The 13,831-nt window shown below is 50.6% G+C and overlaps 1 protein-coding gene across 1 annotated transcript in view; it reads right to left on the minus strand.

The window, feature by feature from the left end:
- The window catches only part of CDYL2 (chromodomain Y like 2), a 157,165-nt gene that overhangs the window by 13,557 nt on the left and 129,777 nt on the right, over positions 1-13,831 (minus strand). The window contains exons 6-7 of the mRNA XM_046682054.1: positions 6,933-7,105; positions 489-699 (exon numbers count right to left, since the gene is read on the minus strand). Coding sequence (XP_046538010.1) covers positions 489-699; positions 6,933-7,105 — 384 coding nt within the window. The remainder of the gene's footprint in view (positions 1-488; positions 700-6,932; positions 7,106-13,831) is intronic.

Raw genomic sequence — 13,831 nt, forward strand, 5'->3', positions numbered from 1 at the left:
AGTGCTTAGTTAAGTGAATAACTTAACTAAGTTAAGTGCTTAGTTAAGTGAACAAACTTAAGTTTAGTGCTTAGTTAAGTGAACTAACTTAACTAAGTGCTTAGTTAAGTGAACAAGTTTAGTGCTTAGTTAAGTGAACTAACTTAACTAAATTAAGTGCTTAGTTAAGTAAACTAACTTAAGTGAACACAGTACATGTTCAATAAGTAAACATCCCCATCACCCTCTCAGTCCTCAGCCACCCGGCCCCTGGGATCCGGCCCCCACAGCCTGAAGGCTCTGAGATCAGCTGCGCCGCATCCCAGCTCCTCTGGGGGGTTGGGCAGAGGAAGCTGAGACCACCAGCAGATTCCACAGGCTGGGAGCACCCCTAGGTTTCTATCCACCTGAAGGACCATATCCTAAACGCAGGGTAGAGGAGGGGGCTTGTCGGGACCCAAATCCACGCATCACAGAGAGGAAGCCCACGGGAGAGACGAGAGGCTTACCAGCGCGACGCCCAGGATCTGGGGGAAGGTGTACGAGGAGCAGCCGGCGGGCGTGAGGCGGATGGTGGCATAGGGGGTCTGAAACCAGGCCTTCTCGCTGGCCCACACGATGTCGCAGAGGGGCAGGATGGAGGCGCCCAGGCCCAGGGCGGGCCCATTGATGGCCACCACAATGGGCTTCTTAAACTGGATAAAGGCCTTCACGAAGTCCCTAGGAGGAGAGAGAAGACCCTCTTTAACAGGTGCCCAGGCCTGTGGGGACCCCTTGACACCCTTCATTCTGCGGAGGCTGAAAGAAGCTGTGATGCACCCGCAGGTCGTCAGAAGGGAGGGGCGCCAGGCAGGGTCCCTCTCTCCCAGCAACAGGTGTGAAGCACAAGTGCCAGCTTTTCAGAGAGAGGGAAATTCACGGGGTGACCACATGTCCCAGTTTTCCCAGATGATCCCAGGTTTATGGGACCTGGTGTCCCAATATTGGACCCAGTTACCACATCCTTCCACTCCCTAGTTACTGACAAATTGTAGCTATCCTAAGGAAGACAACCTGCATGTTAAGGTTTGGAACCAGAACCAGAAATAGAACCAAAAGGCAAGTGTTACAAGGAGGCACACTTGAACTCAAGGAGAGAAGGGATGTTTGAAGCGCCCTGGCCGAGGTGGAGTGGGCAGCTTTGGGAGGGATGAACTCCTCATCACTGGAGGTGTTCCAGTTTTGGCTCGCTGATCACTTTGGGTGATGTTGCAGAGGAAATCCAAGCTTCAGATGGTGGGCACGGGTGGGGACTGATGACATTTAAGATTTCTTTCCTTCCTAGAATTGTCTGATTCTGAATTACCTAAAAGGATGCCAGACTCATTAAGGGTGGCTCTAGAATGCTGGCGAGGGTCTGTGCGTTAGGGTGGCTTTGATCAAAATTGGGGAAGGACGCTGGGCTCCCCTGGAGGCATGAGACATCTGGAACCATGGCCATGGGATTCAGCAGTATTTTGTCTCTCTGCTTTCTGCACTGAGCAAGGCTACAGCACGCACCTTCACCTGTTAAGCAAAGACTCCGCAATAACCTCTACTTCCTTTGCCTTAGAACGCTTTTCACCTTCCCCCTAGTTGTTATATAAGATCCATAACATTTTAATATGCATCTGGACATGGAGGGAAGATCCAAGACATCTAGGAAAGCCCGCCTCCTTCATTATCCTCAGGTGGGAGATTGGAAACTGCCAAGAACTCACAAGAATAAAGTCCAAACTCCCGACCGTGATTTGGTCCGCCTCTGCTCACCTCTCCAGGCTTATCTCACGTCTCTCTCACCCCTGCTCACTGTGCATGAGCCGCACGGGCCTCTGAGAGTTCTTGGAAAACTCTCCCATTATCACAGTTTGCAGTTATCCTAATTATCTGCTTGCTTTCTTGTTTTTGAATTCTCCTCCCCCTTCAGCTCCTTAAGGAAACCCACAGGTCTGCCTTGTGCACCGCTTTGTCTCTACACCTACCAGGACAAACACTCAGTAAACAGCTGCTGAATACATAAAGGATTCTCCCAGAACAAGAGCAAAGACTGCAGATGTGTGGCAGTGACACACTAGCTATTCACCAGGCCTGGTTTCCCTGTCCTCTTCTTCCTGGGTCCACTGCTAGAACACGTTCCCCAGCGTCCCTTGCAGCTGGCTGTGACCAAGTAAACAAGCGCTGGCCGAGGGAATGTGGGTGGAAACCATATACGCCCTTCCAGGCCTGGTGCATGGAAACCTCCCACCATGTGGTTCTCCAAGCCCTGTCATCTTGACGAGCATGGCAATCTTGGCAGAGCCACAAGGTGGAAGGAGGCTGGGTTCCTGAGTCACCACTTGGAGGACAGCCATGGGCTGATCAGTAACACCTGCTTTAGGTTCACCTATGTGAGAAGTAAATTTCTCATAATATATATTTGAGCCATAATATATATTTGAGTTTTATTATTAGAGCAACTAATACCTAACTAATACAAATGTAGAGCTGATTTATCCCTTCTCAATTGATACTATTCCCCCCTAGTTCTTAACAAATGATGTGGGTGTCATGGTGACATGTTGGGATTGGATTCAACCATGAGAAGACTGCTTAACATTTCGCTGCGGTGGGGGAATCTTATGACTTATATGTCATCATGAAAGTATGCACCCTCACCTCAGGCTTGAGACATCTCATTTCTGACTCCTGTATGACTCTTTCTGAGTAGATGATGGGTTATCTCAGCCGCTGCTGGCCCCACTTCAGCTGACCCCCAAAGGACAGTGCTACAAAGAGGGAGTCCTGGCACCATGGCCCTCTTATTCCTGGTTTTCCAATGGTCCATTTCCTGGCTTGGCTTCCTAACTTCACAGCCTCAGTCGCTGGTTTTAACAAGTACTTCTTACCAGATGCAATTTGGAGTCTGCAGGGGATGTGGGGCTTCTTTATAGGGTCCTTGGAACCACAGGGTTTGGGTGATCTTTGGCAGACATCCCATTCCTAAACACCCTCATACAATTCTGGCATCTTGGATCTCAGAGTTGGGAAGGACTGTAAGAGTCATGGAGCCAAATCTTCCACTTGGGGCAGAATTCCCTCCACAGCATCCTGAGGATGCATCCTCTGGCCTCTGTTGACCATCTTCAACAAAGGGGGTCCATCCCTGCTGTGGGCCTCACGTGGGAATCTCTGATACCCCCATTCCCTCTGCTCCGTCATCCACATGACAGTCCTTTGGGAATTCACCTGAGCCCTCACAACCTTCTGGAAGCTTCCCCCTCTAGACCCCAGAGACTTTCGCTTTGTGTACAACCTAAGCTCTGTGCAGGAGCATCAGGGACCCCTGAGGCTAAGGGGCCCAGTGTGCACAGCTCCAACCCTCCATCTCCAACCCCTCCTGTTTCAATGCAAGCAGCCTCATCAGTTCATTTCCTTGATAGAAAAATGTGAAGCACAGACCACTCTCCCCATCCATTTCCTCTCACCTCGAGCAGCAGATCTCTATCGCAAGGGCCCAGGGGATGGGGGAGCCAGACGGCAAACAGGATATTGCATTACAGACGCTGCTGCTCAGATATCTGATCCTGACTCGGACAGCGGGGCTGCGCTAGGGAGATGGCTGGCTGTCCTCCCCAGCATCCAAGTCCATCAGGCTGACCCCAGCCCTCGCAGCTTCCTCCGCTCAACCCGAGCCCTGCGGCTTCTGCCTGCCTGAGCTGCTGGACTGTTCTGATGTGGTAGAAGCAGCAGGAACTTTGACGTCTCCAAGACGTGGGGCCAAGTCTCGACTCTGTCCCTAACTAGTGGTGAGATCTTGGACAAGTTACCAGTCTCTGAAGCCTCACTTTCCTCCTTGTAAAATAGGGAAGCTGATGGTGTGTCCCCATAGGCCGTATGAGAATTAAATGAGACAGTCCACACAGCGCACCAGCACAGTGCCCAACACCCGGGGAGCCCTGGATCGCTGCCGCTATGGTTACGGCCAGTGCATCTGCCGGGGAGGGCAGACGTGGCTTTCGTTCCGTTCTCAGTGGTCTGTGATGTGTTCTCCTGGCCCAGAGAAGGCTCAGAAGCAAAATTCTGCACATGGGGATGTTTGGATTTCATGCGGAGCAACTGGCATTTCCTGTGTGACCCGGCTGCCCATTCCCTTTAACTGAGCCGTGGGGTGCGGCCCTTTCACTGCCAAAGCTCAGAGCCAGGTCAGCCGGTACAGAGCCTGTGAGCACCAGATCCGCACGGTGACAGTCATCCCAGAGCCCCAGAGGGTTGCTCTGGAAGCCCGCTCCATAGTTAGACCCAGGCTTAGCTAGAACTCGTGGCCAGAAATAACAGTAGTAACAATGAAAACAATTCTTTATACCTATTCTAAGTACTTAGGATGTGCCAGGAAGAGTCCAAGTGTTTCACATGGCTTATCTGATCACTCTTGGTCCAGCTAGCCACCAGCAGGCCACCACATCACCTGTGAGGAGTTCAGGTGAGGGCAGCCTCCCTTTCAGGGTGGGCAGGCAGCTCTGTTTGGGTCCTGGATAGAGGCTTCTGCTGAATGAATCACCGAGCTCTTCCCACATCTGCTAATTCATTCAATGAACATCTGCAGAGTGAACATGGCGCACTGGGCCATGTGCGCACATGTTTTCTTTAGGAAACGATGAGGACGGGGTGGGAGCACTGCTGGGGCGGGGAGTGGCGGGGGGGGGGGGGGGGTGCTGTGGCTGTGCAGCATGCCCAGATCCTGGAGGTCAGCCCAGCTGAGAGAAGGCATGTCCCAAGAGAATTACGAGAGATGTCAGTAGCTTATAAGATTCGATGGCCAAAAGATGTTTCAGCCATGCTAGATTTTAAACAAAGTTCTCTCGCAAGAGACTTCTCAGACGGTAAATACGTTAACATGCCGGGAAAATCTGCAGGAGTGGGACAGAGCTGCCAGCATAGCCCAAACTCACTTACTGACCATGCCCTTTACTCACGATGCTTCTCTGCCGCATCGTGTCCCAGACTCTGAAGTGTGGCTGCTGGAGGGAGCACCCCAGAGTTGGTGGAGCCGAAGCTCCCCCATAGGAGTTTGGTGGTGACCCCACGGGCATTCTTCTCTATGGGGCCATATTGTCTGCACCCCCACCCATTTCTCTCAAAGCTCCTCACCTCCCCCTTATCCTTTCTATCACCTTCCTCTTCACCCACTTCTCTTATAACCACCTTTTCTCTCTTGCATAAAAATAAGGATCTTTTTGTTTCTAAAACTTAGTGCTGTCAGTCAGCGGTACAGAAACCTCTTGGTTAGCATGGGGCAGGGTTCGCAACCCTGGCTGCACACTACAACCCCCAAGGGAACTTTAATAGCAAAGATGTGCTGGCCCCACCCCACACTCTTTAATTCAGGATCTCTTGCGGGTGCTGCCAAGCAGCTGGGTTTTGGAAAAGCTCCCTGGGGATTCTCTGTGCTGTCGCTGCTGAGAATCAGTGGCCTAGGGGACATCCCCGTTCCCTCTCCCCACGTCCCTACCAGATCATGAATGAGGAGCTACCACTCCCTTTGAAGCATGAAGAAGAATGCCCTGTGCCGTCTCTGCCTCCACTCTGCCTAAGAGAAACTCATCCTCCTAATGGGATGGCAAATGCCTGAATTCCACTGACTGTGGGGTCCAGAGGTGGGCTAATGGGTTGAGCATCTCCTGGAGTTTGGGACTTCCGGAAATCTAGCTAATGCCTCCACTGAATTCACCAACCAGATGATGGCTACGGCCGAAGCTGTCCTCAGGCCCCATCTCTGATGGTCCCATAAATGAGGAGAGAAGCTTACTGGGGACCCTGCTGCTCCCCTTGCCACAGGACAAGGCAGCTGCATCATGTGGACATGACAAGCAGGGGACACCCCGCCGTGGACATGGCCAGGGCTGTCTGCACCCAGGAGCCCTGAGTGCAGCAGGAAACCACGAAGCCTGTTCTCATACATCGTAGCGGCTTTTCACGTCTCCTCTGCAAGAATTCTGCAACAGGAAGCACACGGATGTCCTGGAGCAGAGACCCCACGGGACGCTTCAGCCTGAAGAGGGACTCGGAACCGCACATATGAGGGTGTCCCCACGTCATCTCTTGGAGACTCCGCTACCCCTGGAAGCCCCCCACAGCCAGGTGGGGGAATCAGCCTCCGTGTGACGCTGCCACAGCACAGCAAGACTGGAGGCCCCAAAAAATCCCCGACACCACGTGGAATAAGACCAGGTGGCATTACTGAACCATGACTCTGAGCACGGTGCAGGTGCAGCAGCGAGCCCGGGTGCCCTTCCCAGGGCGGAGGACAAGGGACAGCCTCCGCTGGAAATCACACCCACCTGCTTTTGATAAATCTGTAAAGAGAAGGGAACTAACCACCCTTCAGAGTCCCAGAAGAAATACTGATTGTTGCAATAGGATGTCACCCGCAGGATCCCAACATTTGCCTCAAAGGTAAGAAGAGAGGGGGAGACACGCCCAACCCCATCTGGTCTGCAAATGCACAGCCTCCCAGGGAACCCCTCCATCGTCCTCCCCAGGGCTGAGCCACGTCAGCTCCAGGGCACAGGGAACGCCCAGAAACTCAAAGATTTCACCATCAGCCAGAGGGCAGGATCACTGTGGATAATACATAGACATTACTAGACACGGGGCTTAACCTAAGGAAATAAAATCTCTTTTCAATTGAAAGAATAAAGTGGGATCCAACCTAGAAAGCAAAGGCATCTCTAATTTTGGCAGGAAAATACAAGATGCCTGACTAAAATCTCAATTTCAGATAAATAACAAATTTTTTTTAACATAAGTACGTCTCAAATATTGCACGGGACATCCTTATGCTACAAACAAATTCTTCATGTTTGAAATTCCAATTTAACTGAGTAGCCTGTGCTTTCACCTGCTAAATTTGGCACCCGAGGGGGGCCCCAGCGTGTGCGAAGAGGAGCACAGCTCACCTGATGGCTTCCGCGATCCGGGTGCTCTCCTTTCGCCGGTCACTGGACAGCCGGCCGATTAGGTAGGAATAGTCCAGGCCGCTGCAGAACACGCTGCCCACCGCACTGAGGAGCAGCAGCTTGCTGTCGTCCGTGGCTGCGTTGCAGAGCGCTCGCCGGACCTCCTTCATGATCTGCGGGCAGAGGAGGATTTGCAGGAATGTTAAGCACCAGTCCTGTGAGCCCCGGGCTTTCAGACCAGTGGCCTCACTCCTGAGGGTGGAGGTGAGTACTCTGCTCTGCCTGTGCAGGGAGTACCCCCCACCCAGATACAAGCCACGTCCAGGCCACACAAAGAAATACCATAGCCAGGGACCCTGTACTACCCCCGAGGCAGGCACAGAGTGCTAATAAGGTGGTGGTGGGTCACTGGGCAGACTGGGAAGCCCGGCTGGGAGTCGTTTAATCCCCGCAAATCTCTGCAAATCTTCTTCCAGCATTTGCTTGTTCAGCCCTTTCCAAGGCATGGGAAGGGAGTCCGCTGCACAGCCCAGGTGAGGTATGTTAGCCATCTCTAGGAGGCCCGGCCTTGGCACATCCTAATCCAACTAAGACCCTTGCATGGCTAGCAGATGGCACACAGGAAGTGGGCTTTGGCATCAGACCCAGAAAATTTTCCAGGTGCTGAGGGAAATGACCATCAAATGCTAATTCTGTATCCAACTAAACTATCATTCAAAAGCAAGGGTAAAGATCAGGCAATTTCGGTAAAAGAATGTTACCACTCTTAGACCTTCATGGAAAGAACTAAAAAAGGATGCACTTCAAGAAGAAGAAAACTATATCCAGAAAGAAAAAACTGATACGCAAGGAACATCAGCCAGCAAAGAAACTGGTGAATGTGGATGATACATGAACATGTGGATAAATCAACAGAAGAATTGACTGTAAAAGTCACCATCCTGGTGGAGGCTGGGGGTTTGCCCAAGGTAGAACTCTAGTCCTAGGAGAGAATAGTGTGTACAACGAGAGGAGGGATGACTGTGGAGCACGCAGGTGTGCATGTCTGGAGTGGTGGAGAGGGAACGACCACATTTAGGCTTCGCTGGGGGTACAAAACTTAAGGAAAACTTCTTAAAAGTACATGAATTATAATGAATGGGGGGATGTAAAATAAAAGCTCAATTACTCAATCCAACAGAAGTTAGGGAAGGAGAAAAAATACATGCAGAGAACTCACGGTAAGAGAAAACAAGGCATGCCCTCACCTGGATGGAGCTGAGAGTCCAGTGGGGGGACAGTAAGTGAGCAGCCTTTTAAAGGACCATTATTAATTACCCAGTAGGCATAATCATAGAGGACAGTGGGGAAATATTATGAGAGCACTGCTTTTTAAATTATACTTTTAAAAGAAGCCCCCATTTCGTAAGCATTAGAAGTGCTAGGACCGAATCGAGTCATTTCCATATAATATTCTATTCCAAACAAAAACCCTGTAAGGTCGGGAGTGGTATCCCAATCTTGCAGGTGAAGGGAGGAGGACTCAGAGAAGTGAAGTAAGTTGCCGGAGGTGACCAGTCAGGGGAAGAAGCAGGATGCAGACCTCATCCCGCTGGCCCTTCTCTCTCTTCTACTCCATATGGAAGGATGACTTCCATGAATGGGTAAATCTTAGTGGAACAAACAGGGTGAGACGTCAATCTGAAATGAGACTCTCCTGGCCTGCACTCTGTGAGGACAGGGAGGCACTTTCCCCTCTAACCGGGTACAAGCCATGGCCATTCATTGTGAGCAGCAAAAACGCTAAGAGGCCACTATCTCGTGGGTCCTTCCATCCATCTGCCCCCAGAAACAGACATGCTCTCACCCACATGTGAACTCTGTTCTCTGGGAGGCAAACACAAGAAACCCTGCCGTAAAGCACGAGCTGCCTCTCCACACTGGACTCCGAGTGGCCTCTCCATCTGCGGTCACACTTCCTTGTCAGTTAGTGAAAACAACATCCAACAAAACAGCCACCTCCTTTAAGAACCAAATGGAAATAAATCTGTGTTCTATTCATCCAACAACAGTACAAAGTACATTTTTTTAATTTGAAAAAAATTCTATCTACTTAGTACACCTTTCCTTTGCCTTTCTTGTGTTGATAATCCAATTGGGACTGATGGCTGGGGTTCCACCTTCTTGAAGGACCCCAAATTTTATAATGTCACTGGTTTGTTTAAAGTAAAACGTTCTAAAATTATTACACACTCCTTTGCCTTCTTCAACACAACACACTGCACACACGTAACCAACTCTCGGTGGTCACCTGCTGGCGTATGACAGATCAGTCCCCTCAGAGGCTCCTGGGATGAGCCACAATAACCAGTGGTACCAGCCCGCCATGCGCCTGAAGTCCTAAATCTGTTCTTGAGATTCCCTGCCTTGTCAGGCGCTGGCTCCGCTGTCAGCGTCTGCTGGGGGAGGCACAGTCGTCCTCCACTGCTTCCGGCTTCCGATCTGCCGCGGGTTGGATGCAGATAACCAGATCCATCAGAAGTGGGTGTAAAATGAGAGCAGACCAGGGTCCCTGTCTCTACCTCATCTTTACCTGCTCAACTCAGTCACCCGGGGCCCATCTCAACCGCAACCACCTTCGTGAAGGCGTTCCCAAATATCACCAACCAAAGGCACACTCTTCATTCTCCTGACCCCCCAATCCTGCTATGACGCTTCTGACGCACTCCCTTATAGGACAGGTGCATCCTCACCTTATCCTGCCTCCTACCTGACTTAAATCCCTGTGACAGGCAGCCTGCAAGCTGGTCCTCAGGGATCCCCTCCACTGATATTCATGCCCTTCTGTCATCCCTTCCCCTTGAGTGTAGACTGGACCTAGTGACTCACTTCTAAGCGTGAGAATGTGACAAAAGGGAAGGGAGGTCCCTTTCAAGAGGAGACTAGGCTACAAAAGGACTATAGCTCATGTGGGCCATCCTCTTGTGCTCTCTCCCCTTCTTGGAGCTCTCGGTCTGGGGGAGGCAAGGTGCCACGTGTGAGCAGCCCCATGGAGAGGCCATTCCACAGCCCACGTGGAGTAGCCACGAGGCAGGGAACTGCTGTCTCTGGCCAGTGAGGGCCTGACACCTGCCAACAGCCACCTGGGTGAGCTTGGAAGCGGCTCCCCCTCCACCGAGCCTTCAGTCGAGAGTGGAGCCCCAGCCCACCCCCTGACTGTGGGCTTGTGAGAGACCCTGAGCCAGAGGCATCCAGCTAAGCCAGGCCCGGATTCTTGACCCACAGAAACTGTGAGATAATAAATGTTTGTTGTTTTAAGATGCTAAGTTTAGGGCAATTTGTTAGGCAGTAATAGACAATACAATCCCTTAAGAACTAAAATAGTATCCTGCTCATCTGCATAACCCTTGAAACACCTAGTCCAGAGCACTGCACAGAGTAGAATTTAACAAATGTTTATTGAATTGAGTGAACGGCACAGGATTTACCTCCTCAAGAAGTTTATAGTCTAACGGGTGGAATCAGACACTTAACAAATTACCACGCAAATCCACGTGCACTAACAACTGGGATAAGTTCCAGAAGGGAGGGGTGCATGGTGCTATGAAAGCACATGAGAGAGCGATACAACCTGGTCAGGGAGGTGAGGGAAGACTCTCCTGTGGAACTGATGGCTGAGCTGAGATCTTTAGGAACAGCAGGGTCAGCTAAGCAAGGAGAAAGAGAAGGCTGTTTCAGTCAGGAAGACAGGCATGCACAAAGGTCCAGAGGCAGGTGTGAGCATGAAAGAAATCCAGCGTGACTGGAGTGCAGCTGGGGAGAAGAGTGACATGTGATATGAGGTGAGGCTCAAGGGTCAGAATGCACTTACCCTGCAGGCCACATTAAAGGTTTTAATTCTTTTTTTTTTTTTTTTGAGGAAGATTAGCCCTGAGCTAACTGCTGCCAATCTTCCTCTTTTTTGCTGAGGAAGACTGGCCCTGAGCTAACATCCATGCCCATCTTCTTCTACTTTATATGTGGGACGCCTCCAACAGCATGGCTTGCCAAGCGGTGCCATGTCCGCACCTGGGATCCGAACTGGCAAACCCCGGGCCGCTGGAGCAAAACGTGCGCACTTAACCACTGTACCACAAGGCTGGCCCAAAGGTTTTAATTCTTAACCAAAGTGATCGGGATCCAGTGATGTGTTCACAGTGTGTATGGGTATACATGTGTGTGGAAGGGGTGACTTGATCAGACTTGTGTTTCCGGCAGGGCACTCTGCCTGCCTTGTGGACAATGGATTACAGGGCAGGAGACGTGAAGGTGGGCAGACCTGTGAGAAGGTAATTGTGATAGTCCAGACAGGACAGCCTAGTAGTGTGAACTAGGAAGCTTAGAATGAAAACAGAGAGAAGGAAACATATCAGGGAGCTATTTAAGAATGAAATAGCTTGAAGATAGTGTGGATGTGGCGTATGATAAGAGGGTGTGACATGTGACTTCTGCATGTCTGGGGTGCTCCCGGGGTGGTGGTGCTGCTGTCTGCTGAGGCTGGGAGCACTGATGAAAACCGGGAGTTGAGTGAGGGCATGGGGTCCTCTCCTAACGGGGTAAGAGGATGAGCTTTCCGTCACCAAGACTTTGGGCAATCCATTGTGCTGGCTCTTTTCTTAAGGGGCATTTTCATTATTCTCCTGGTTCTTCGCTATTTTCCAGACAGGAAAAATATTACGACACACCCGCTAGCCTCAGAATCTAGTTAACACACTCAGCAATGGATGAATTTCTGCCCATGAGGCCAATCCAATCAATGTCACATATACAACCAGAAAAAGAAATTCAGTTATGACTGTGAAGGCAGCCCCCTCTTGTCCCTCCACAAACGAGCAAGGCCGGGTCTGCCGGTGCCCATTAAACCACCTCTGTTTCACCCTAACAATGACAGGAACATTTGTGGAGGGCCTCCTACGCGCCAGGTACTCTGTGAGCCTCTTTGCAGATGTTACCGCTAATCCTACAAGCAAGATATTGTAGCTCAGAGAGGCAAACGAGCTTCCCGAGGGGACAGAAGGGGTGAGTTGGTGGAGGCAGGATTCGAACCCAGGTCTGCTAGACTCCCAAATCAGTCTTCCTCTGCTAACAACACCTCTTCACTTCAGTAGGATCTTTCTTTTGGGCCCACGTTACCCGGTTAGCCGGCTTATCCATACAGCTAATCCACTCTGGTTGTTGAGACAGCTGAAAACACCAGATCAATAAGAGTTTTCCACTTTCCTCCTGTTCTGTCACCAACACACGCCAATTAGGAATGCAAGCCCGAATTAACCAAGCTCCTGTCTTGGGAGGTGAGACGCCGTGCACCTAAATCGGCAGGATGCCACGCGTTCTCCACGGTGAGTAGGCAGTAGTTAACATGCAAAGCTGATCCAGGGAGACAGAACCAACTGGGAGATTCACATTATTCGATTCATCAAAGGAAAAGGCTGTGTCTTTTTAAAGCATGCTTTTAAAAAGTAGTGAAGTAGAAAAAATCCAACAAGAATTGGTCTCCTGCGGATGTTTCAGGATGAGCTTAAAATAACAAGGTTTCCAGGTACATAAACATGTGCAGAACAGCCTTTGGGGTAAACCCCAGGTCTGGACTTCTCTGAATCCTATACAGAGGTCTACACAGCAGAGAACCCTGGGATGATTCCAAAGGTGGAGGAGGGAAAGACCCCAAAACACCATGCTTAAAGGAGGGGCAACAAGCAACCACCATCCCCACAAACGACAAACGTCTCTGCGCTTACAGGTTGGCGGTCATTCCTGACTGTCACACCCACCATCCTGTAAAAGAACCAAAGTCTATGCAAATCATGCTGATAGGACGTGTGATGACAAGTTCAAGGACACAGCGCCTCCCACCCCACCCCACCCCACCCCACTTCCTGGGCCTCGCCGAGTGTACTGGATACACCAGGCAAGGTCAGGCCATCCTACCCATCCCAGTCTGGGTGGGCAGTCACTCCTCGGCTGTGTGCCCTACAAGACACAGCCCTGTGGCCGACCCTCCATGTCTTCATTGCTACCAACGAAAGCAGAGTGAAGCATATTACAGGGACAGGGAAAAGGGGCTTTGCAGTTAACTGTCTTCAATGGGGCAGGCACCGGGCTGCGTGCGAGAGACAAAATAGGGAGCAAGAGTGACAGCGGTGCCTGCCCTGCCCTCCCAAAGCGACATTCGGTTATGCCATGTGACCCCAGGCCCGGTAAGTTCTCTAAGCCAGTTTCCTCATCGGTAAGATGTGGATCATAATAAGCGTACATCAGAAGGGACCAGTGGGATGAAACGGGACAATAGCAAATACAAAGCACAAAGAGCCACTGCACTGTCATTGCTTTGTCATTGCGACTCTATGCCGTGCCCCAGGTCAGTCTAGCTGGAGAAGGCCGCTTGGCTGAGTGTTTTCCCACATTTGCGCCATCAAGAGTCCCCTCATCGCTCCCCACTAAGTACCCCACGTTTTGAATGGTGTTGTCGACCCACCTGCATTAAGTATTCATTGTTTCCCAGTTCTGTTCACCTAAGACAATATGATTAGCATCAAAAAGTAATGCAGAAAAAAGATAAATTGGACTTCATCAACATTTTTCAAATTGTCCATCAAAGGACACCATCAAGAAAGTAACAAACCAACCCAGAGAATGGGAGGAAGGATTTTCAAATCACATATCTGATTACGGCCTGGTGTCCAGAATATTTTAAGAACTCTTAAAACTCAACAATGTAAAAAACTCCAATTTGGAAAACAGGCAAAAGATTTGAATAGACATTTGTCCAAAGATAGACAAATGGCCTAGAAGCACACACAAAGGTGCCCAACGTGGTTAGACGTTAGGAAAATGCAAATCAAAACCACAAAGAGATACCACCTCGCGCCCACTAAAATGGC

This window comes from Equus quagga, chromosome 13, assembly GCF_021613505.1.
Source record: "Equus quagga isolate Etosha38 chromosome 13, UCLA_HA_Equagga_1.0, whole genome shotgun sequence".
Classification (NCBI taxonomy): domain Eukaryota; kingdom Metazoa; phylum Chordata; class Mammalia; order Perissodactyla; family Equidae; genus Equus; species Equus quagga.